At 36.4% G+C, this 24,519-nt stretch overlaps 1 protein-coding gene across 1 annotated transcript; it reads right to left on the bottom strand.

The window, feature by feature from the left end:
• Positions 1–151: 151 nt before the first annotated feature.
• LOC102604011 (uncharacterized) lies at positions 152–22,848 on the bottom strand. Its single transcript, XM_072911805.1, is given in 17 exon segments — positions 152–612; positions 1,463–1,501; positions 2,073–2,543; positions 3,955–4,013; positions 4,093–4,864; positions 5,427–5,753; positions 6,002–6,440; positions 6,675–7,090; positions 8,768–8,923; positions 9,934–10,218; positions 11,494–12,237; positions 12,343–12,945; positions 15,312–15,482; positions 18,947–19,009; positions 19,107–19,178; positions 19,264–19,636; positions 22,420–22,848. Coding segments are annotated over 17 exon segments (5,550 nt in total). The 5' UTR covers positions 22,794–22,848; the 3' UTR covers positions 152–426.
• Positions 22,849–24,519: the final 1,671 nt, after the last annotated feature.

The following is a 24,519-nucleotide window of genomic DNA, read 5'->3' as shown; positions in this document are numbered from 1 at the left end:
TCATTCCCTTTTCATTTTCCTTGTACGCAAGTGGAAATGGAAAATTTTATAGGGATCAAATGATTCTTCTTACCTAAACAAGTTCGTTAACTGAACATGTCAGAGGCGAATTCAAGAATTGAAGTTTATACATTTCTACATCCACCACAAGTTAATAACAAGAATAATAACTAGTGAATTCTTAGGCAAAAGCTATTGGATTTTTGGAAATCCTAAAATTACATTTACATCCGCTTCCGTGTCTGACGGGGCTACAAGTTGTGCATTTTTAGGAAAATTACTATACAAAGATCAGCACTAGGAGATGACAACAACAACTATGCCTTAGTCCCAAACACGAACCAAGAGAACGAAAAGATCAAAACAAATAAATAACTAGATCCAACATCTACCTACATACATAACTAGATCCAACATCTACCTACATTACAACAGGTGTGTACTAGAGGGGTTTGCAAAGAAATGTTCCCTTGAAACTAACTTCGATTTCTTGAAATGGCTACCAATAAGACTACTCAGAATTGCTGGTTCTCCGCTTGGATTTGCTTGAGGAATCTTACGCGAAAATATAACGTTATCCAGGATCATCATGTTTAACAAACTTCTGCAACTCTGAAAGACACAACAAGAATGTTTTAGCAGATGAGAAGATGTAAAAGTGTCTTGTCTATCTCATGCCCATAAAACATTACTACTACAACAACATAACTTAGTGTAATTCCACGGGTGGGGTCTGGTGTGGGTAAAGTGTACACATACGTTACCCCTACCTCGTTGAGGTAGAGACCCATAACACATTACAAGCAAAAGGATTTGAATAATTGTTGAAACTTTAAGATCTCCATTACTACCAAAACTTAGATTTTCTTTGCTATCTACAGACCAAAAAAGTAGAACTATTAGGTGCCAGCAATTCTCTGCCTCAAGAGATACGGAGTCAGGATTTCAACTTTATGGGTTCTGGATTTTAGAACGATGACTTCAAAGTGTTAATAACTAGATTCTAAATTTAATGTGTACATATTTAATAAATTTCTCAACACAACTACATTATTCGAGGAAAAGCTATTGGTTTCGACCCGTAGCTGGGCTTCTAACTCCGCCCCTGTCCTAGGATCACACAATCTCACTAACTAGAAAATATCCCGGTATGTAGAAACTACAAGTATGGTAAAGAGATGAACTTTGTTTATGTTTAGAAGGCACATCAGGGGTTCCAAATGCGCACTCAGAAGCAATAAATCTGGCTAGAGGAAGTCCCAGATTGGTATAATAGAAAACATGAAAATTCTGAGCAGCTCATAATTTATGGAAAGAGGGCCTTGGGAGAAGAGATCATTGAAATTTTTATCATTTTTATCATTTCTTGGGCAAGAACAATGATACCGCTTCATGTTACATTTTATCTGAAAATCAACAGACTGAAGAAACAAGTCTGAGGAAACAGAAATAAATATCATACCTGAGGATTCAGAACATGCATGTGGCAGATAATATCACCCTGAACAATAATTAAGAAGTCAGTTTGAAACTAATAATATAAATTAGAAGTATCTGTGTATATATATATACATATATATTGCTACGAGGATGGATTATACATAAAACAGTCAAGCTGAAAATGGATGTTTAAATTGGTATGCAGTGTTCATCAATGATCAAGATGAGGAAAAAGAATGACTCTATGATTCAATCATCAATGATTGAGTTCCAGTATTCATAAGGAAATGAATCCATATGATATGAAGTATAACAAATCAATATGAAGTGGTGTTCCCAAGAACATAGCACAAAATCTGTGAGAACATTGAAAAAGATAGAGAAGCAAATGAACCTAGCACTAAAGACTAAGAGAAATGAAAAAAAAAAAAAGATACTGTATTAACAACGAGAACTAGACAAAAATTAAGAAGTAATTCACTGATTTATTCTACAACCAACAAGGATCAATTGTCCCTAATAACTTTGAAGCAATTCATTATGCACAAAATTAGAAAGTAATACTTCTAAATTGCACAGATTCACTGGTCATGATCAGGTATCTATGTTTTTATGTAAGTAAAAGGGCGTACCTCTTTTATTCCCGGATTTTGCATCACTATGCCAAGAACACGGCGTACAAGCCCCTTGTAGACACGTTCATTTGTAGTACCATCACCATTTAGCCAAGGCAATATTGGCTTACACAGATGCAAACCAGTAGAGCGGATATCATATGGTTCTTCTGGGTGATTTCTTGTGGGTGAACTAGCTTCAGTAGGCCGACAACCTTTTGCCTCATTGATGGTTTGCTTTTTACTTGAAGGTTCAGCAACCGCTTTAGGAAGATTAAGAATTGTGACTTTGTGTACCTTATCAGAATTCTGCAACTCCACATCTTTATGATTTTCTCCATTATGTGTAGCAGACTCCTCATATGTTTTAGCCTCACAATCTTCATAAGGAGATGATGTAGCATCTTCATGAATAGCAGCCACTGGAATCAAAAAGTACTTGGAACGATATAAAGAATCAACCACCCGAATAGAGTCGTAAGCATTGACCTGCATTTTGTGGGCCACTAGATGATTAGTTGAATAGAAGATGGGCCTTCTACTGCACTCTGTTCCATTCTCTATTAATTACATCACTAGCTATAGTGCCATCTTTCCTTAATCAAACCACATGTAAAACAAACAACTACAACAAGCTTAATACATAATGTCATGGGTTTTATTGAGTTATAGTGGCAACCTCCACACAATATTGATGAAGCTGGTCAGCAGCGAATTAAGCATGTACGTCAATTTTATTCATAGAACACATGGCTCAATGATATATTAATTCACAACACAAGCGACATACTAACACTTAACTGAGAAGAACGCCAACACACCAAACTTAAACTGATGAGCAATCTACAAGTAATACAACAATTTTGAAGTACATGTTCATGACAACTATGCCAATTTGGGTGCCTAGTCACATGATTCATTTTTTAACCTACCAAAATTTTCCATATCACTAAACCAACTCAGGACATCAGGGAACTCATCAAAGCATTTTGGCCTCTCAACTCATATTTTCTTCTCTTTCCATCCCCCGTCTTTATTGTACATCATGCTTTAACAAAAAATCAGGCGATATATGGTAGATCCTTTATATAAACAGCAATTTTCTTAATACTCCCTCTGTCCCATTTTATGTGGCACCTTTGACTTGGCATGGTGTTTAAGAAAAAAAGGAAGACTTTTGAAACTTGTGGTCTAAAACAATCCTTACATATTTGTGTAGCTGAGTTTCATTTCATTAAGGGTAAAAGAGGAATTTAAAAGTTAAAATTGTTTCTAATTATAGTAAGGTGACATTCTTTTTGGGACAGACTAAAAAGGAAAGGGTGCCACATAAAATGGGACAAAGGGAGTATCATTTGACACTTTAAACCGGCATATTCATGTTAAAACATACCAAGATATGCCATTATTCTAAATACAATACAATTTGGGGGCTACGGGGAATTTCAAAGTAATATCCATCTGTTTTCAGGAGCAATCAGCCAGTGTCATATGAAGTAAATTCTCAAGATTCAAGGCTTAAGTGACAAGACAAACACACTACACAGAAAAGTAAAACACACAATGAAGAGACCTAGAGGAGTTTCAGGCAAAACTAGTTTACACTCCACACAAGTGAATCCACATTGAGCATACCATTACAAGTATCCGTTTTAAAAGCAAATGAACCAACAGCTTCTATTTCTTCTACAAGAAAGACTCTTTTTAAAACAATCCATTTACTAATATTTCCTATTCAGTAAATGAGTGAGAAGTCTTATTTCACAAAAATAACATCAGATAAACTATAACTGAGGATTTCATCAGAATTCTTTCATTAGTAACTCTAAGCAGGTGCATGAAACTTCATCAGATGGTGCAAAGAACAAGGGAAGATAGCTAATTGTTAATTCAGACGCACCTTCAAAACTCGTCCAAATGCTTCTAGCACCTCAATGACAGCTTCAGAAAGCTTTTTATCTGTAAAAAATAAATAAATAGAAGCAATGAGTATTTAAATGGCGGGTTTAGAAAACCTTGTAGGTTTGTGGTTACATACCTTGCATCTTTAGAATCCTCGAGATATCTTTCATGCACAAACCTTGGTCACCAGCCATTTGGATAGCTGAATAAACAGATCTAAACATTTCCGGATATACCAGAGAGTTCTGTTCCAGACAAGAACCAAAGGAACAAACACGTTCAGCATAGGTCGTCATGGCTTGCCATTGTGACTCGGTCGGAGAAACTGTGGTATATGGGACCCCGCTATCTTGAAGTTCATTTACTTGGTCATCTGAGTTGAATGAGACACTGCCAATATCAGTGGCTTGATGATCTTTAACAGATTGTGCACAAGTATAGTTATCACTGTCTTTGAGTTAATCCATAATTTTTATTCTTGAAAGTGTAGCATGCCTCAAGCACAACCTAATTCCTGGAAAACCTTTTGCCCGGCGTGAGCAAAGCTCACTATCACTAGCCATTGAAGTTTTCAGCTTTTTATACCTGTCACTGTCAGAAAATTCACTGTCATCATTCTTGCGTTTAGATGTCCGGGAGTCCTCAACCTCTCCAACACCTTCATCGGGTAGGCATGGTGCAATAGATAGTTCTCCTGAAGAAAGCAGAGCAAGAAGGTGGTAAACATCTCCACACTGCAAATCCGTTGTAAGATCCACCCCCTCAGCAATCAATTCCTTCTCTCTTTCACAAAGCCAGCTAGCAAACTTAGCAGCTCTTTTTCCGGTATCACTTGGGAATGGAGAAAATTCTATACAATTCAAGAAGGTCTGAGAAAGGACAAAAGGACAATTGGAATGGCCCCCAATCTGCAAGGAGAAATTTTTAAAGCTTAGGAAATATTTGCAGGAGGAAACAAAAGATGAAGACAAATCTTTTTCTAATTATAGGTCAAGACACAGGATGGGTCTTTGTAGCAACAGTTGCACCTACTGAAGAAAATGATAGTGAATTTCAATTAGTTGACGTTTATAGTTATAGGACATAGGTGAAGACAGATTACTTGTAAAAAAACAAGCTGTAAATTTTTACTCCTGTTTTTCTATATGGCATTTGACTAGCACAAAATTTAAGACATTAATTTGACTTATATTAATATACTATACTAACTGAAGTGGAAGAAAATATTACAGTGATGAATGAAAAGCTAGTCCTACATCACATGAAAGTACAAAATAATTTCAATTGTTTGATGAAATTGAATTTTTGAAAATTGCCGAAACTGTAGACTAATATATATAATGGAATCATATAAAGTATTTTGAACATCTCTAAACAGAAATATCATCACATAAATTTGACATGGAGAGATAATTCAAAAATGTACCAAGGCCAGCATCTAAATACATAGTAGTACAAAACAAGATTTACCAAAACTTTTTTCTCCCTGAGGTAGTTGAAAGCAGCAAAGAGATCATGCTCAGAATAGCGCCTTAAAGTTTCAGCAAGCAAGGTTGGCACAAGTGGAGATTTTGAGCTACAGAGAAAGATGAGCTTAAATAGCTCTGCAGCATTAGCAACTGCTGCTGATTCATATAATCGTTTACTGATGGGGATGCCACCAATCGTGAGATTCACATACTTCTGAGGGATCCTATTTGAGCTTATTGGTGTACCAGAATCTTCAATATTTTCACTAAAATTATCAACATATTGGCCACAAGAAACTGGTAAAACTGATTGAGGACCACAAGAACCCTGAAAGAGAGGGGAACATCAAACAAATTAAATACAAAATTCAAATAACAATCTTGTAAAGAAAAAAATTGAGTTAGTCACAGTTTCTTCAAAAAACAAGATAAGCTACACTTCTGCAAACAACCTACAGCAAGTGCCGTCACCTCAAGTTGCTGATATTTTTGTTGAAATGCTAAATCTAAGTAATTAACGACTAATTTATGCCACAGAAGTTCATGAAATAACTGACAAGAAAGCATGAGTCTCACATCTCTTTCATCAGTATTAACATCTGAGCTGTTATCAAAGAAAGGTTGAACATCTTTCAAGGTCTCCGATTTGGATATTTTTTTGTGACGCAGAGCATCTTCCAGGGCCAATTTTATATTGGCATCATCAAAGTTATCCCATGGATCTTGAGAGAGGAAGTTCGAGGTATTTTTAAGACAATAACACTGTGTTGCTTGATGACCCTCATGGTTCAATTTTTTATCTTTGGATTTCTCAAGGTAATCCACATAACGCTGACTAAGCACATTACACAGTCTCATAATAGATTTTCTGAACTGTCGATTTGTTCTCAATGATGCCATTCTCCTTCTGCAGGCATCAGGCGGTGCTGGAAGATTATGAAGCTTTCCCCAGTCTACACGATTGAATTTTGCTCCAAGAGAAGCTCGGTGTCTTGCATATTCGATCACCAGTTGCCTGTACATAAAGTTTCTCATGTAATCCAAGTAATAAGCTTAAACATACAAATAGATCCAGGCAACAGGATACCATGGGTAGCATTAAGGATGTAGCAGTAAATCAACAATTTAATGACAAGAATTTAAGCTAAAAAATCTTATTATCATCGGGAACTTTTGAAAAAAATCTGTGCATACCAACCAGCCATTTGGTTATTGACCTCATGAGGTAGGAATAATTCATAAGATTTACCTATCTACATCATCTGTCCACCAGAACTTTCCCTTGCGTGTAGGCTTCGCTCTTGACAAGGCAATTTTATCAAGAAAAGCACGTCCTACCCCATCATCTTCAGGTAATTCTGACTCTTCAGCAGCTACCACGTCATCTCGAAGGTGATATCCCTCCAAGCTGCATATCTGTGCACATGAAGTAGACGGGAAAGAGCTTTGTTCCTCGTTGACTATCTGGCTCAATGGCTGGGGCTGTCCAAACTCGGTACCAGCCTCCGCAGGCTTTGAAAATTTCCTTGTTACAGGTCTTTTCCTTTTCTTTGGAGATAATGTAGGTGTACCTTGATGCGGCTGAATTTTGTCCTTTCCAGCATCTGAAGCTCGATCAAAGCTGGTAAGTCGTCGTTGTCGTTTATCATGATAGACACGAAGGACCTGCAAGTGAACAGTAACCTGACTGAAAAATGTAGGACTTGCATACTTTAATGATATAAATGAGACATCAGTATTGGAAAAAGCTTCTTTCTTTTTTTCCAGTGACAGGTAAGAATGAGCCTTCCCCAAGAATGGGACTGTCTAAAAACAAATTTAATTAAATATTTGCTTATACAAACAGAGTTTCCTTCAAAAAATGAGAATCTCTTAAGGTCTAGAAGAATTTCTTCAGCCATTACATAAGAGAGTACCAATCAAGACGATTTCTAATGAAAAACTACTTTAGCTCTTCATGCATGCAAAAATGAACATTAGGTGTTGTTTGATGCATTCACTGATTCATCATTTAAATGTGCTCCCTAATAAAAAGGATAAAGTTTCAAATTCATCAAGTTGAGCAACAAGAAAGTGAGAGTTCACTGTTTACATGCAAATAGAAGCTGATTTCTACCATGCTGCTTGTTTGTGACAGATTTAGTAATAAACTGATGTAGGAAAAATTTGAAGGCAACACAGATCCTTTACTCCTGGCCCCTCGTAAGCAATCTTTTGGTCCTTTAACATGATGATTTTCTATGTATCTTCTTTTATTTGTATGACAATGATGTGGCTTCCCTAAAACATGCACATGTTCGAGTCAGGAGCACAAAACATAATTAAGAGCAGTACTATTGCTCCCTTAACAGAGATATCTACTAGTCAGGAGTGTAGATTATTAAGTACAATATTGACCTTTTATTTTATCAGTGAACACTAACCTTATGTGTCTAACTAGAAGTCCTTTACAAAGTCAACATCAACCGCCACTCATCTCTCTTCTATTTTTGTTTTGCTTTGTTGTTTTTGACTCATCTTTTTCTTCCTTCTCTCTTTTTACAAAATCAGCAGCAACTCATCTATATCCTTTTTCAGATCAACACTGGTAAGATTCCTTCTGTCCCTTAGCCTAGTAGCTTGGGTGTCTCTTCAATATTTTTGTGTTTTCTATTATTTCCCCTTTTTAACCTTCCAATACCAAACTAATTCAGCTTTACTCATCTAGTAGCACGTAAAAATGGCAACTATCTTATTTTATGGCAGAACTGCAATTAAACACTGACATTCGAGCAAGTCATTAATCTGGAAAGTCTGATTTCCAACAATAAATTGTTAACCCAGAATCAGCAAGTTTGCCAGCAGCATATTTCCCAATATATCTGCCTCAGCAACTCTGTTTTATAGGCTTACAAGTGGATCCAGATTTTAACACTACTGGAAGAAGATGGCCAACAAAATAAGTAAACTAAAGAGGAAAGACTATGTTGCGCATGAAGTTTTTTTCAACTTGATAGCAGCATCACAACATAAACACATACAATTCAAAACCAAAAAAATGCAGAGTAAGACTTGACATGATTTTACGTTGAAAACGACCAAAATCGAAGATGTCTACTTTTGTGTAAATGAGTTCTCCAAATGCCAAGAACATAACTACATTTCTGGCATCCCATTAAAAGAAACGAGTTGATGAAAGGAAAACAGTTACTAAATGATCTCATAATATCTAATGATCAGATAAGTTAGATAAACAACCACATTAATACTTTTTAACAGATTCAATTTCCAGATGTCCTGTAAGTTGATTAAATAATTTTCTTATTGCAACTCAGAGAGCGGGCAAAGAGAACACAGAAGAACCTGCTCCAAAGTCAAATTCAGATCTTTAGCAATCTCCTCACATTCCTTGAATGAAAGTTTCCTCTGTGGGCCATCGTTAATAACACGCTTAAGGAGTTCAGCCCGCTGATCAGCTGTCATAACTCTGATTGAAGCCCATGATCGAAAAAGAAATACCTGACCAACATTTTACTTCCCTCTCAGTACAACCAGAAACTGAAATAATCAACAGGGACAGATAGCCTAAATACAATGCTACAGAAGATGAAACAAAAATAACATTTCTCCAAATATAATACTCATTCAGCAGCAAGTTCTTAAGCACGAAGAAGCATCAAACATGCAAAAGAGCAAGAGACTAACCAAGTAAAGCAAACCATCTTATTATATAAACAAATGAAAGTTCTAAAAGACAATCTTTCTTTCGGATAGGCATAGAAGTATCTTGCATGGCAATCCACTTTATTCCTCCAAATTAACAGATCAAAGAAAAAATACTCATCCTTAATTACTTTCTATTTTGGGCGAAAGGCTCAACACCAGTTCCATTCCTATACAAATTTCACAACTTTCAATAATTCAAATCACTACTATTCAATTTTCAAACTTTGACTTGATGGTTTCTCTATCAAGGTAACTCTTCAACCGTTACTTAAATATTTTTCTTCAATTATTAGCAAATATAATATTCAAGTCACAGACTCCCAGTAACATTTTGAACTCCTATTCCAGCTGCCGTGTATAACAGAACAAAGGGAGTAATTTTTCAATAATAAATAACAAATCATAGAGAAATAGAAGTACAACAAGAAATTTCCCCACGTTCTTAACCATTTCAAGGATGCAATCGAACTCTACAGAAATTAGACATGCTATTAAGTGCACAACTTCATCATAAGTTGGTTAATTAAGGCCCTTGGCTTTACGCATTTTGTTGCATGAAGTATTGTCAACTCTTGGCCATTTCCCGAATTGTTATGTCCTTTAAAAGCTGAAGATACCACTTAAGGTAGATCAAATACTCAATTGTAGAAAAGATTATAACAGCCTCTTCTAGAAATGCAAGGTAAGCCTGCCTCAAATATAGACTTACTGTGGTCTGGCCTTTCCCATGGACATCCACTATGCTCAAAGAATGGAAATTCAAAGTAGTCACTGAAAGACAAAGAAAATAGAAAGAATTAAACCTCATTAACTGTGCAGCCAGGGAATGCATGCAAAGCGGCTTTACGATCACTAGCAGAATAGCAATACTCTAAAGTGTTCCAGTATTCCTCAACAGCTTTTTTACTTGAAAGAACAAAATCATGTCTGATTTGAGGGCGAAGATCTGGACAATGAATAGAATGAGATGAACCCACTAAGCAAACAGGTTCCTCAATGTAAGGTTTAAGCTCCAATACGTGAGTCAGAGTAGTATGAGGGAGATTTGCAGTGTTTTCTGGATGTCCACCACATACAAGCCTAATCAACTGCCATAAGAAAAATACACAACCAATTAACTATTGCATCAATAACAACTACCATAAACTCTTACAGACACAAGAGTAGGAAGAAGTTCAATATACTGAATTCCATAAGTCAGTTTTGATTTTCCAATATATGAAGCTTTTTCTCTTTCAGAGAGTGAATTACGATTACCAGTTTTCTATGTTTCTCAGACTCTTCAAAAATGTTGCAGCACCTGTGTCGAATCCTCCAAGAATGCACTACTTTTGGAGAATTCAACACGCACCCGTTGACAGTTTTTAAGAGTCCAAGCAACATAGCCAGCTTTTGCACTAGTTATTGAAACTTTGGGATTCCGTTTACTTATAGGAATGACCAGTAAGAATGTACTTCACAGGGAGAGATATGTTGTCAGGCAGTTAGCACCAATTATAATTTCTGACTCTTTCTCTTGTATTCTTTTCTTTATTGGAGAGAGGGGGTATACCACATAACACCAAACTGAAAGCATCATCAGGAATATTAATCCTGAAACTCAATACCTATAAGACGTCCTACAAGTGTCGCAAACAGCTTTCAACTACAAAAACTGCTATTTCTTTGAGTACTCCGCAGGCTCTAAATATTCTGGAAGCTAACAACTTTTCTTTTTATCGGAAAAGAGTAACTTTATACATTAGAAATACCAGCAAAAAAACATTGCTGGGAAAGTTACAAAGAAAACAATTTTCACTCTCATCAAGGTTCTTCCTTAAATAATTTTTGAATTAGTCAAGAGCTATCGGTGACTGAATTTCATGTATCAGGTTCTCTACAAGCAACCTGAACTACACTATGCTCTCTTTTTCATGAAGGTAACGTTTTGTATATCAATCATCAGCCCAAAGCTGGTAACCAAAAATTTACACCATATCCTACATCCACAGGAGTGTGCCTATCAAACAAAAAGATAAAGAAAAAAAGCAAAACTATCACTACGACCCCCCCCCCCCCTCCATCTTATAAGGATCCTAGGATGTCCACAATAGCCACAGGATCATCCTCTTTTATTGTAAAAGCATCTAGAATACTATCTAGTGGATAATGGAGATTGTAAGTGAACTCCAGTCAAACAGCTGGATAACATTTTAGCTCCTCTAGAAATAAGGCATGTATATAGAACAAAATTCGTCTTTGGGAAAACAATGAACTCCTCTTTCCAGTAGCAACATTCCTATCTTAATAGTTCTAAGCCTTTCCAGTAACCACACGGTTCCAAGCATCAACAATCTAAATTCTCAAAGTAAAATTCATTGTACCTTCAAACGTCGCAAAATGTCAATCAATGATGATAGTCGTCCAGTCGCTCGGATATCCATCAGATGCTTGTACTCCAACAGAGGATGATCAGAAAGGCGAAACCCATTTTTACATTTCTCGATCGTATCCTCAAACTTTTGAGTAGAGCCAACAACTTGTAAGAACAGTTCAAGCGGCATGGCCTTAATAGCTGCATTTAAATCAATTAATTTAGATGTACTATGAGGATTTTTTAGGTCATGACCATCTTTAAAAGATGACAAAACATCTTCACAACCAGGCAAACTGTTCACATATTCCCATAGATAAATGTGAAAAATCTTTGTGCGAACCATCTTGGCCAGTACAAATCCATTTGTACGCATAGCTTCAGCTCGCTCAGCTTGGTTCAATTTTGTGCTTTGATGTGTCCTGGTGAGATCATTCAGTTGAGGAAATGGCTCTCCCTTTTTCAATTGAGAAGAGGCTTGAGTGCGGATGTATGTTTCAAAAGACCTGAATCTCTCATGAATCTGTTCAGCAGATACGCTAGAAACTGAAGGGTGCAAAACAACCTGTATCTTACGACTGTGGTTACAATTTGTTAGAACAGGGACATAAACAACGATAAGTTTACAATGTCCTCCTTGCAAGAGCTTATTCAGACAACGATCTAAGGTCTTTCTGTCTGTCTCTGTCGTCTTCTCCTTCTCAAGATCCTGAAGCCGTCTGTATAGCTCTGATTTGACCAGGAACTTCTCCTCCTGATTAAAGAAAATATATTTGTGATCCTTTATCTGTAGCAATATAATCTGTAGCAATATCCTAACAGACAGAAGAGCTTAAAAAGAATGGGCAAATAAAAACACCTGTAGAAATTTAAGTATCCACTGCTCCCTCTTTGCACTGGTTGCTTCCAATGTGAGACAGGGATACCTCGGATAAGATCGGCGTCTTGGAGGCGTCGGCACAGCAAGAGCCAGTGCATCTTCTGGCGCAACATATGATGCTGCTGCACTCACTATCTGCAACTCTGCATCAGAAGTGGTACTGCTTACCTTGATGGTCGAGTCCAGTGAACTGCTCAGACAAACTGGGACAGATCCATTCTTTTCATCCAGCACCAAGCCATCAGAAACTTCTGGGGAAGTTCCTGTGCTTACATTTTGGCTATTAGCTACACCATTACCTTCAGGAACTGAAGCATCCACATCTTGTCTGGCTAATGCTGAGTTCTCTTGAAATTCTCTATGTGTTCCAAGTGGAGGGCAGCCAGAAATTTCGGAAGGGTCTACTACTGGTTTATTCAGAGTGATAGGTGAAGCTCCAGGATTATGGTTTCCAGGTGTCCAGAGTCGGTAAACCTTGGCTTTGTTCATGAGTTCTGGCTCCATATGTATTCCGAATCTATGAACAATATCAAACAGCCGATTGTAGTGTTGTTTATTGCTTAATCCCAGCCTTTTGCATACCTGAAAAAACATTATAATGGCAAGGAAAGTTTTGATATCACATATGTACATCTGAAGGAACCCTCGCATACGAGACATATTTGAAAAGTCAAATGCACACACAAATACATGAATCCAATCAATAAATGTGTTTCATACCTTATAACTGAAAAGCAATCTTAAAAGAGGCATAAATGTAAAACAAAATAAATATATTGCAACTTACAGAAAGCCTTTTAATGATTGGGAGATCCAGAGAGTAGTAGAATTCTACAGAACTCTGGATATTAACGACACCTTTTGCAATATATTTATTTTGTAGCTAAACTAACTGAACCTCAGATTCCATCCTTAGTTTGACCAAACCTCTGCCACAGTAGCCCTCTGTTGTTGGTTGAGGATGAACCGATGAACACTTCAGGGAAAAGGGTTTTTAAAGGACCTTGTTCCAGCCAACTATCTTCCCAAAATAAGACCTTCACACCATTTCCAATCTTGATTTTGCAGTTCCCTCTAAGTTTTGGCCAGAGATTCCATATGGCTCTCCAAAGGCTGGTTCCACAAGTGTTGGTCACCATGTTAGTTGACCAGTGATCTTTCATTTCATATTTGGCCTGAATCACCTCCTTCCATAATGCTTGTTCATTGGAGGTTAGCCTTCAGAGCCATTTCATTAGTAGACATTGATTTTGAGTCTTCAAGTTTCTCACCCCTAGTCCTCCAGCTTGTTTATTCCCAATCAAGGCTTTCCATTAACCAAGTGAAATTTTTTTTGTCTCACTGTTGCCTTCTCATAGAAAGTTTCTTCTTAGAGCATCCAGTCTATCAGTTACTCCATAAGGAATAGGATAAAGGGACATCATATAAGTAGGTATAGAATCCAAGACACTAATAATAAGTGTTAGTCTTCCCCCTAGGGAAAGATATTGGTTCTTCCTATTCACCAATCTTCTTTCACACTTTTCAATCACCCCATTCCAAATACCTATAGACCTGCTTTTAGCTCCCAGAGGCATCCCCAAAGGCACCTAAGAAGTCTACAAGTTAATCTACTTCCTCTATTCAATTCTCTTTACACCACCAAAATAGAGAGACTATGCAGTCAGAAATTTGTAACTCCTTCCCCAGAACAGAAAAGTTGCTTCTACTTTTGTGTGTCAAAACTCAAATGAGCAGGTTGGGTTAAATTTGGGCGAGTCAAAACGAGTTACTTAATAAACGGATAGCAATCCAACCAGCACAAAATTTATTTGGGTCAAAATGGGTTAGGTCAAGATGGATTGAATTGTGGGTCATAACCCTACCCTCCCAATAATATTCTTATTCAACCAACATTGTGATTTGTATGCAGTATTATCAAAAGCAAAAAGCGCAAAAAATCTCTGAGGTTTGTTGGAGCTTTTAGCGCAAATAAATTGTGGGCTTTAATGAAAAAAGGTGCAAATGGAGCAAAAATACATACATATATATATATATATATATATATATATATTGTCCAATTTAAATTTCTGCAATTCAATTTCGAGATCTCAATTGAGGTCATTACAATATACTAGTCAACTATATAATTATTTCTTTTAGAACTGAGAAATCACCAGGGTTAATGACATAGGGTTCGGAACTTGGCGGATAATGCGCCCACCCTCTACCCTTCTCACTTAAATACCAATCTTTGTGCATCTAACAAACGCACCACGTGTTACTTTCTTACCATTAGACAAAATCCCTTTGTGTGTGTGTATTGGAGGGGCCGAGGGGAGGGGGGGGACTCTGTAAATACACATTTGATGTCTTTTCTTTTGTCATTTTTTTATAGTATACACATAAATGAGTACCAAATCACAAAATCCTGACTCACAAAAGATTCAAAATATGATCCAAGGTTTGAAGAATGATCATGTTGAGAATATAATTAAATAATAAAAGTGTGCTCTCTCTAACAACTTAAGTTTTTAGATGAGATGGCCACACACTTCAACATGGTATCAGAATAGGTAGAGGTCCTGCGATCGAATTTCACTGCCACCCAAAATTAAAAAGAATTTTCACGTGCTTGGCCATGAAAAAGAATCAGGCCCGCACGTGAGGGGGTGTGTTGAGAATATAATTAAATCTTAAGCTTTTAGATGAAATGGTCACACACTTCAACAAATCATAAAGATAAAAATGAGGCTTTCAGTGAAATTGCACCTAAAAGTGATCGTAAAGACATAATCAACGTAAGTTCAAAGTTGACTGCGAAAAGAATCAGAAAATATGATCCAGGACACAAATTACAGCTTGGGTGAAATTACACCAAAATGAAGAAGACAATATACACGTAAAATAGCACTAGTAAAATGATATCAACATTAGTTTTGACATTCATAAAAGAAAACATCCAATACCTGATTGAAGGGCAACCCTCTATCTCCCTCAGCATCAACCATATCGTAAATTTGATGCTCAATAGGAAGCTCTAAAAGCAGGTCTGAAATATGACCTCCCTTGCCCTTTTTCATCATTGTTTCAAAATGTTTTGGTGAAAAACCCTTCAACAGATGTAGACACTTGACCTCCTGCAATGCGGGGCATATGATAAGCAATTAATTAGCCAGTCAAAGTCCTAATTCCTATAAAATATGTAAGAGCTTAAGACTGTTTCTACACTTTTGTTATGGCACATATGTTTTTTTTTAAATCGATTATACAGGAAAAAAAGTGGTACTCTGAAATTTGTTTAGTTAGAAAGAAAATGAAGACAAGAAATGGTGAAACTAAGAATTATTCTTTTACAAAAAAGTTGTGAGATAAGGTGAAGCTAAAAAACTGCACTGGAATCAATTCAATAGTTAGTAAACTAGCTATCATTCAAGTTTTAGGTGTAAGCCTCTCTGACAACATCCCCCTCTCCCTCTCCCAAAGTAAGGGAAAAAATAAAGAAAAGGATCAGCTCAACCCAGTGAATCTTTGCGCTACTCTTTGGACACTAATTTCAAAGAAATCCATACAATGTGTTTGAGAATTTACAGAAAAAAATTTAAAGAGTAACTTAGCAGAAGACAATAGCCGCTTCCAATCTCCAGATACAACTCTTATATCTTATTAAGATCCAATAACCACATGAATCAAAGTATAAAACTAAAAAGAATCCAAGAACCACCAAAAAATAAATACTTCCCTTCCACTAAAGTCCAAGCTTGAGTTTAGGCAAGATTGACCTCTATTTAGCAAGAAATTTGTCATAATCTCTTTAATTTTATGGAAATGCAAACCTTGTGTACGTATGTATTTCAGTCTCAGTTTCCAATGCAGTAAATCACAATTCAAAATTTTGGGCCAATAACAACTTTCAGAAAAGGACAACACGTCATTCAGTTGCATTAACTAGGTTGAATCAGCAAATAGTCTTTGGTAAGAAAAAGAATTACTTCTTCCAACAAGTATACAATTCATCAAAGTATTACGTAAATATTTAAGCGTTTCTCACTTTATCTATTATCAGAACTGCTTTAAGTTGAAAGTCAAGAATATACTTCCCTAAAGTACAAGTTAGACTAAACAGCTGCAAAAGATCTAGTCAAAAACTTTCTTTACTGTAAGATACAAAGTTGATTGAAACACCTATCAAACAAAAAGGAAATCTAGCATAAATAATCAACAAAAATTAAACTGATTTCCGCTAGATTAGATTTGTTCAGAAAGCTGATGCAATTTGACCAATTTTCAGCGGATTCCCAACAAAGATGTTCAATCCATGATTCCAATAGGAGAAAATGTTAGAAAAGAATTATAATTACCCTAGGACTTAAGTCCATAGAGGAAAAGGAGAAACAGTAGAAGAAATGGGAGTATATGCAGTAAAGCCATGGACACTTTCAAGGTGTCTTAGATACTTGTATGGAAAGTCTTAGATACTTCGTTTGATTGCTAACGAAGCAGTAGACTCCAGGACTAAGCAGAAAAAGCCTGGCATTCTTTGCAAGTTAGACATAGAAAAAGCGTACGATCATGTTAATTGGAAGTACCTGATGAAGATCTTAGAAAGGATGGGATTTGGACAAAAGTGGATGAACTGGATTATGTTCTGTATCTCAACAATAAACTTTTCTGTTCTAATCAATGGGCTTCCTGCAGGTTTTTTCAGCTCACAAAGAGGGCTCAGGCAAGGTGACCCACTATCACCTTTCCTGTTCTTAATCACTATGGAGGGTCTGAACAGTATGATTAAGACAGCTAACACAAGAGGATGGTTGAAAGGTTTTGATGTGTCAAGAGATGGTGCTGAAAGTTTGGATGTGACACACCTTCAATATGCTGATGATACACTCATCTTCTGTGGAGCAGAGGAAGAACAACTGAAATATTTAAGGGTGATACTGGTCCTATTTGAAGGGGTATCTGGCCTGCACATTAATTGGCGGAAAAGCTTTATGTATCCCATTAATGAGGTCAATAATATGAATTATATAGCCTCAATTCTTGGGGGTGCAGTTGGCACTTTGCCAACAACCTACTTGGGCATGCCGTTGGGAGCAAAATCCAAGTCTTTTGAAATCTGGAATGGCGTGATAGAGAAGTGCGAGAAAAAATTGGCTAGATGGAAAACTCAATACTTATCAATGGGAGGGAGGTTGACCCTCATCAACTCGGTACTTAATGCTCTACCAACATACATGATGTCATTATTTCCTATTCCAGCAGGGGTCATCAAAAAATTGGATAGGATAAGAAGGAATTTTTTGTGGCAAGGTAACAGCGAGAAGAAGAGATTTCACCTGGTGAAATGGGAATCTGTGGTAACTGGGAAAAAGAATGGCGGATTGGGAATAAAAAATCTGATATTCCAAAGTGAAGCACTCAGAATGAAATGGTTGTGGAGGTACTCGTTTGAAGATCAGTTAATGTGGAAAAGAGTGGTAGGTGCCAAATATGAGGCGGAAGATAGTTGGATGACCAAGGATGTGACTTCACCTTATGGGGTCAGTTTATGGAGATCCATAAGAGAATTATGGGAGGAAGTCAAACTCAACTCCAAGGTGAAAGTGGGGAATGGGAACAAGACCAAATTCTGGAAAGATGAATGGCATGAGTCAGGTAATCTGGAACTCCTCTTTCCAGACATATATAACCTAGTTCTCTCACAACAAAGGACCATTGCAGAGATTTGGACAACACAGGGCTGGAATTTCCAGTTCAGAAGACATCTCAATGACTGGGAAGTGATGAGAGTGGCAGAATTTCTCAACATTGTTGGAAACTTCAATGGACTCCAGGCTGAAGAGGATGCATTATGGTGGAAAGGAAGCAGCAAAGGTATATTTAAAGTAGGTGCAGCTTACAGGTTGATGGAGCAACCAAGTCAACAGATTCCTATCTGGCCATGGAGACAAATTTGGAAAGGCAGAATTCCTTATAAAGTCTCATGTTTTATATGGCTGCTAGCTAAGGAAGCAGCTTTGACACAGGATAATGTTATGAAAAGGGGGATAACCTTATGTTCTAGGTGTTTTCTTTGTGGAGAAACATCAGAAACTGTTAACCATCTTTTTCTACACTGCAAATTTACTCAACAATTATGGAGGGTATTCTTGAGTCTCAAAGGCATATCCTGGGCTATGCCTAGGAGAATTACTGAAGCCCTAAAAAGTTGGGAGGAGGCAGGAGTGCTAGCTAAAGACAGAACGAGATGGAGAATTATCCCTGCTTCAATCTGGTGGGCAACCTGGAAAGAGAGAAATTCTAGGTGTTTTGAGAGCGTAGAGAATAGTATGCAGAAAGTTAAACTCAGCTGCATTTTGTTGTTATGTTTTTGGTGCAATCAAGTATACTCTAATGAAACTGTCTCTATAATTGATGTTTTAGATTCAATTTAGATTTAGAATAGTGGAGTTTTTGGAGTTCATCTGTATATAAGGTTTAGTACTGCCCATGTACTATTGTGTTATAATACAAAGTTACCAAGTTTCAAAAAAAAAAGTCTAAAATGTAACAGATGAAACCCAGAGCAGTTGGTACTTATAAGCCAGTACTTTTCACTGACCTTCCCATCCATAATGACCTCGTCCTCCTTCACCAAGTGAGCCTCCTTCAGCTTCTTGAGAATCTAGGAGTAAAAAATTTGGATTTAAATATGATGCATGAGATGGGTTTATGAGTTGTAACATACTGAAGATACAAAATAATAAAAAGGAAGAACATACATATCTCCATCTCCTATGCCCACGAGTCCCTTGATAACCAAGTTCTGGCTTGATATCAGCCATAGCAAGGACCTTCATAAATTAAAATAAATAAAAGAATCAGCAATAGAGTACATTTAAAAGCCAGATAGATGGAACATTCAACATCAAAACCAACCTTTCCCTCAGCATTTTCAAGCTTATCACAGACGGCTTCTAGTTCTGGTAGAAAATCTTTTACGCACAGATCTACATCAAGAGATTCCTCAGCAACACCAACACTATTTTCATCTTCACCATCAGTGATCTCACTATCCTCCAAGGAATTAACCCCCTTGGTTATCTCAAGCCTTTGTTGACTACCCAAATTCTTTGCATAGCGGGATAAATAGAGCATATTGGTAGAAACTGGACCCATGTCTCTAATCCTAAGGATTGTTGGCTGTCTGACAATCAATCCTCGTTTTTCAAGCTTCCTCACTATGTAGAACATGTCGTTGCCTTTGATCTTAAAGTCTTTGCCAAGCTCATTTTGTGCTACTCCTTTTCCTCTGAAACTCAGTCAAAGTTAAGAGACCTTGGTAAGCAATTAAGCTACTTCAATTACTAGTAAACCTAAAAAAATTTCCCCATAGCATACAACCAACTGACCAAGGGTATGGCCTAAATATGAATAAAGTGGGAAAGAATCTTGGGACCAAGGTTTAAATCCTGGCAAACAAATACCACCAGATGATTTTTCCCACATCTATCTAAGACTTGTAGAAGAGTTACCTGCAACTAGTAGGAGGTAGCAAGTATCCAGTATAGCCCATGTGCACAAAAGTTGATCGGACACAACATTTGGGAAGAACTCCGTGGAATTAGTTATGTGCACAAAAGTTCATGAACATCAAGGTTTAGATGGATGGGAAGAAATCACCTAGGTGTTTTTTTCCACCCCTACTAGGAGGACCAATAGCGTTCTCACTTACCCTCCAGCGTGACTCGAACCCTCAACCTACCGGTTGACGGTGGAGGTGATCAAGTACTTGAAAAATCACCTAGGTGTTGTTTATAACCACAAGTTTCAAAAGATACATATTTTTCTTAAACTTTCCCCTTTTACCCTTGATGAGAAGTTATTATAACCACATAAATGTTACAACATGCTTAAGACTACAAGTTACAAAAGTCTTTTTTTCTCTGTTAAACTTCCAATTTTACCTTTCATGCAAAAGCTTGTATAGCCACACTAATATTATGGCATGTTTAAGACCAGAAAAAAAATAACATTAGTTTCTTATTACTTAGTCCCAAAAAGGTTGACATCTTTCTAAATTTGAAAACGATTTAATTTTAACTTCTCACTTCAGCATTAAGGAGAAGCTTTATGTTACAAAAGTTTTACAGCCCCCAAATGTAATGGCACATTTATTATGACCACGGAATGTTACAAGTCCTACTCCCACAATCCCAGAGTACTTGTCACATCTCGCTTCTGAAGAGTCAATTTTATTAATGTTCAAAACTAAATTGGACTAGATTGATTCAATATTTCAAAATTAAAATTTAGATATTCCAAAACTATGCGCAAAAGTACTACAATTTGCAATTCTTCTGATATAAATATGTTGAAAAATATACATTAAATGTTCCATCAAAGTTTCATGTAGTTTCACACCCCAGAAACTAAACATGACAAGTATTTTGGGACATGGGGAGTAATTTTCTTCATAGTACCAAACTCGAAAAAACAAGATACGTTAGGTGTTTTTTTTTACAATCAACTCTAAATTACAATTCATATATGCTCAGACTATATGGCCTTAAGCAAGCATCTAGACAATGGAATGCCAAGTTGTGTGAAGCACTGGTCAAACTTCGAGTTCAGACAAAGTGAGTATGACCACTCACTGTTTATCAGAAAGACACCAGAAGGGATAACTATTATACTTATCTATGTAGATGACATGCTGATCACAGGAGACAGTCTAAAAATAGTTGAAGAAACCAAAGGAAAACTGAAACAAGCATTTAAAATGAAAGATCTTGGTGAGCTGAGATATTTTCTAGGAATTGAGTTTGCAAGGTCTGAACATGGAATATTGATGCATCAGAGGTATAGTCTCCGGAACTCATCTCAGAAGCTGGACTCAGTGGTGCTAAGCCAGCAATAACACCACTAGATACTAATGCCAAGCTAACAACCAGACAATATGATGACTACAACTAAGGGTTCAACTAGTGAAATCAATGATCCTCTCACTGAAAAAACAGGATACCAAGGATTTGATTGGGAAATTACATCACTTCACCATGACTAGGCCAGATATTGCATTTGGAGTACAGACTCTAACTCAATTGCTACAACAACCAAAAAAATCTCACATGGAAGCAGACTTAAGGATCATAAGGTATGTGAAGAATCAACATGGACAAGGCATGTCTAGGAAATCCAACTCTACAATCACAGCCTTTTGTGATTCAGACTGGGCATCCTGTCCTCATTCAAGAAAGTCTGTAACAGGCTACTTAGTGAAGTTGGGAGACTCCTTGATAACCTGGAAATCTAAGAATCAGTCAACAGTTTCAAAAAGCTCAGCAGAATCAGAATACAGAAGCATGGCTTCCACCGTGGCTGAACTGATATGGTTCTTAGGACTTCTGAAGAATTTGAGATCTAAAGCAAAGGAACCTGTGAGCGTATATACTGATATTAAAGCAGCAATGTAAATTGAAGCTAACCCTGTCTATCGTGAAAGAACTAAATCTCAATACAATGAGATTGATTGCCATTTTATAAGGGGGAAAATAAACCAAGGTTGGTGTCAACTAGCTACATTCCTACAAAAAACATCCTAACCAAAGGACTCAACAAGGTTCAACATCACTACTTGAGTTCCAAGCTAAGAGTGTTTGATATTTTCTCACTACGTAGATTGAGGCGAGTATTGAGAAGAAGGATCAAGTAGTAACAAATGTAGACTAAATGGAAGAACTGTCTAATTCTATCTCTCAGATTGTTAGTAGTTAGTTATTAACCATAATTAAGATAGTTAGTTAGTTATAACTGATCACTCGATTAGTTAGTCTATATAAAAGGCCTGATTTGTACTCATTGAGAGGCTAAAACTTCTAATAAGATTTTACTCTTCTTCTTCCTTCTCACCTCTGTTTCATCTCTTAATAACTACATGAAATAACTGGATGAAGGTGATCTATGTAGAGAAACTCAGATTATAAGCATAAAAGCTATGAAACTCGAAATCCAGCATAGTTTTTATCAATTAACTCTAACAACAATTCATATATGCTCACAAAAAGAAATTAGAAAGAAAAAACAAACACAAACCTAACAGTAGCAAGGTAACGAAGAACACGCCGTTCACGGTCAGAAAGTTTAGCATCGGAGGCCTCAATATCATAAACTCCAATAAAAGCATCACACATATGCTCCGGCGCGATGATTTTCAAATCCAATCGCTCACTTTGCTCGAACGAGCGAATGCAACTATCAGCCGAAGTATAAACAACGCCATTGGAATCGAATTTAAGGCCAGGAATGTCAATGAGGTTAAACCAAAGAACATTTTTGACGTTTGGGCAAAGTTTAAGGCCCTGACTGGAAATTGAAGGTTGTAGCTTCGGCCATAGCTTGGAGAGATGGAGACCGGAATCACCATGGGAGCAAATTTCTTCGAGCGCTGAGTTAACGAGAGTATCCATTAGAGAGAGGAAAATTCATTAGTGGGAAGTTAAATTGAAAAAGGTTTAAATAAAAAAGGAAAATCGAGTTATTTTGGAGAATTGGGGATTATATATATTTTAAATTTTTTTTATTTTTCATCCAGGCGTCCATATGCGAGTTTTTGTCCAAAATCATCCTTAAACTATACCCCAAACTTAAATTACATTCTTCAAGTATTTAAAAGTGAACAATTTTCATCCTTCTATTTGAATTTATTTGATAAATAACTAATCCCACAAAATTCAAGTCATCCATTCGTAATTATTATTCTTAGTTACGCCAAAAATACTATCGTGAACTTTTTCAATAATTGAGTTTAGCGTTATGCAAAATCTTTTAATTTGATAGTTTTTTTTTCATTTATTTTTCATGTAATTTGATATTAAAAATATTATTGGTTGAAATATGTTTCTTCTCAACTGAATATGCTAGAGGCAGCGTTTGTTGGAGACTTCCGCTTCTAATAATGTAGAATGAAACTCAAATGCAAGACATAATCGATATTTTGATCACTTCAATATCAGATTGACCCAAAAATTTATTAATCAAAATACAGTTTGGCTATAAAAAAGGAAAAGATAATTAAGCCTGGCTTCTTTCCGTTACAAAATGAGAAAAAAGAGCAAATTATGTATCCACACACCTTCCAAACATTTTTTATTTCAGTAAGCAATAGTGTCTAAGTTTCTTAATATTTTTTTCAGGAACTTCTCATAGCAGGTAATGAAATTATGCAGGAAAACTTTGTTGATAGTCACGTGAACTGCTCATGTTTTTGTATGATGCCTTAGTTTTTTGACTATATCTAATAGAAGGATAAAAATTGTTCACTTTTAAATATTTGAAGGATATTTTCTACTAAGAATGATATTTTAAGGATGTAGTTTAAGTTTGGGGTATAATTTAAGGATGATTTTGGCCAAAAGCTCTTCATATGCACTTCCTATTTACCTGATAATTTGTGTGTGCTCACGACTCACGAAAAAATTAAATATTTAAAAACTATACAAAGAGTATTATAAATTGCATTTTTTTGGCATGTCAATATAATTAAAAAATACATCATAACATGTTAATCAAAATTCTTATTGTTTGACTCTAAAAAAAAATTATGACAATTAAAAATGAACGGAAGTAATATCTTTTTAACTTTCAAAACAATTGTGACAATTATTTTGTAAGTATTTAAAATCAAGTGTGAACTATTCATCAAAAGAAGTACCAATGAGGTACTTCTGAAGTATCAAAAAAATACATAGGATAATTGTTTTATATATACAAGTATACAACTCCTACAAATCTATGAAATTCAAGAAGTGAAACAGATTTTTGCAACAAAGTTTGTTTGTGGAGATACTATATAAGTGGAGAATTTTTTTTTATTTGAAATTATTCTCCAAACTGATACAACCTACATGAAATATGGATTGGCAATTTTTTTTGGTTTCCACTCGGTGTTCGGAGCCCACATTAGAGTCTCGACTAAATTTGGATCGCACACTGCAGGATTGGGGGTGGCGCTTCCAACATGATTTTCTCCATACCCAGGGATCGAACCCGAAACCTCTTGTTAAGGGTGAAACACTCCCATCAGTGCACCACAATTCAGACTGGTTGGATAGGCAATTTAGGAATGAACATAGTTACAGAGACTGAAAGCACCATAAATAGTTTTATCACAAATTTAAATGTACCCATTATTAT

This window comes from Solanum tuberosum, unplaced genomic scaffold, assembly GCF_000226075.1.
Source record: "Solanum tuberosum cultivar DM 1-3 516 R44 unplaced genomic scaffold, SolTub_3.0 scf00021, whole genome shotgun sequence".
Classification (NCBI taxonomy): domain Eukaryota; kingdom Viridiplantae; phylum Streptophyta; class Magnoliopsida; order Solanales; family Solanaceae; genus Solanum; species Solanum tuberosum.
Note: the sequence above shows the minus strand (reverse complement) of the source record. Positions and strands in the feature narration are given on the sequence as shown.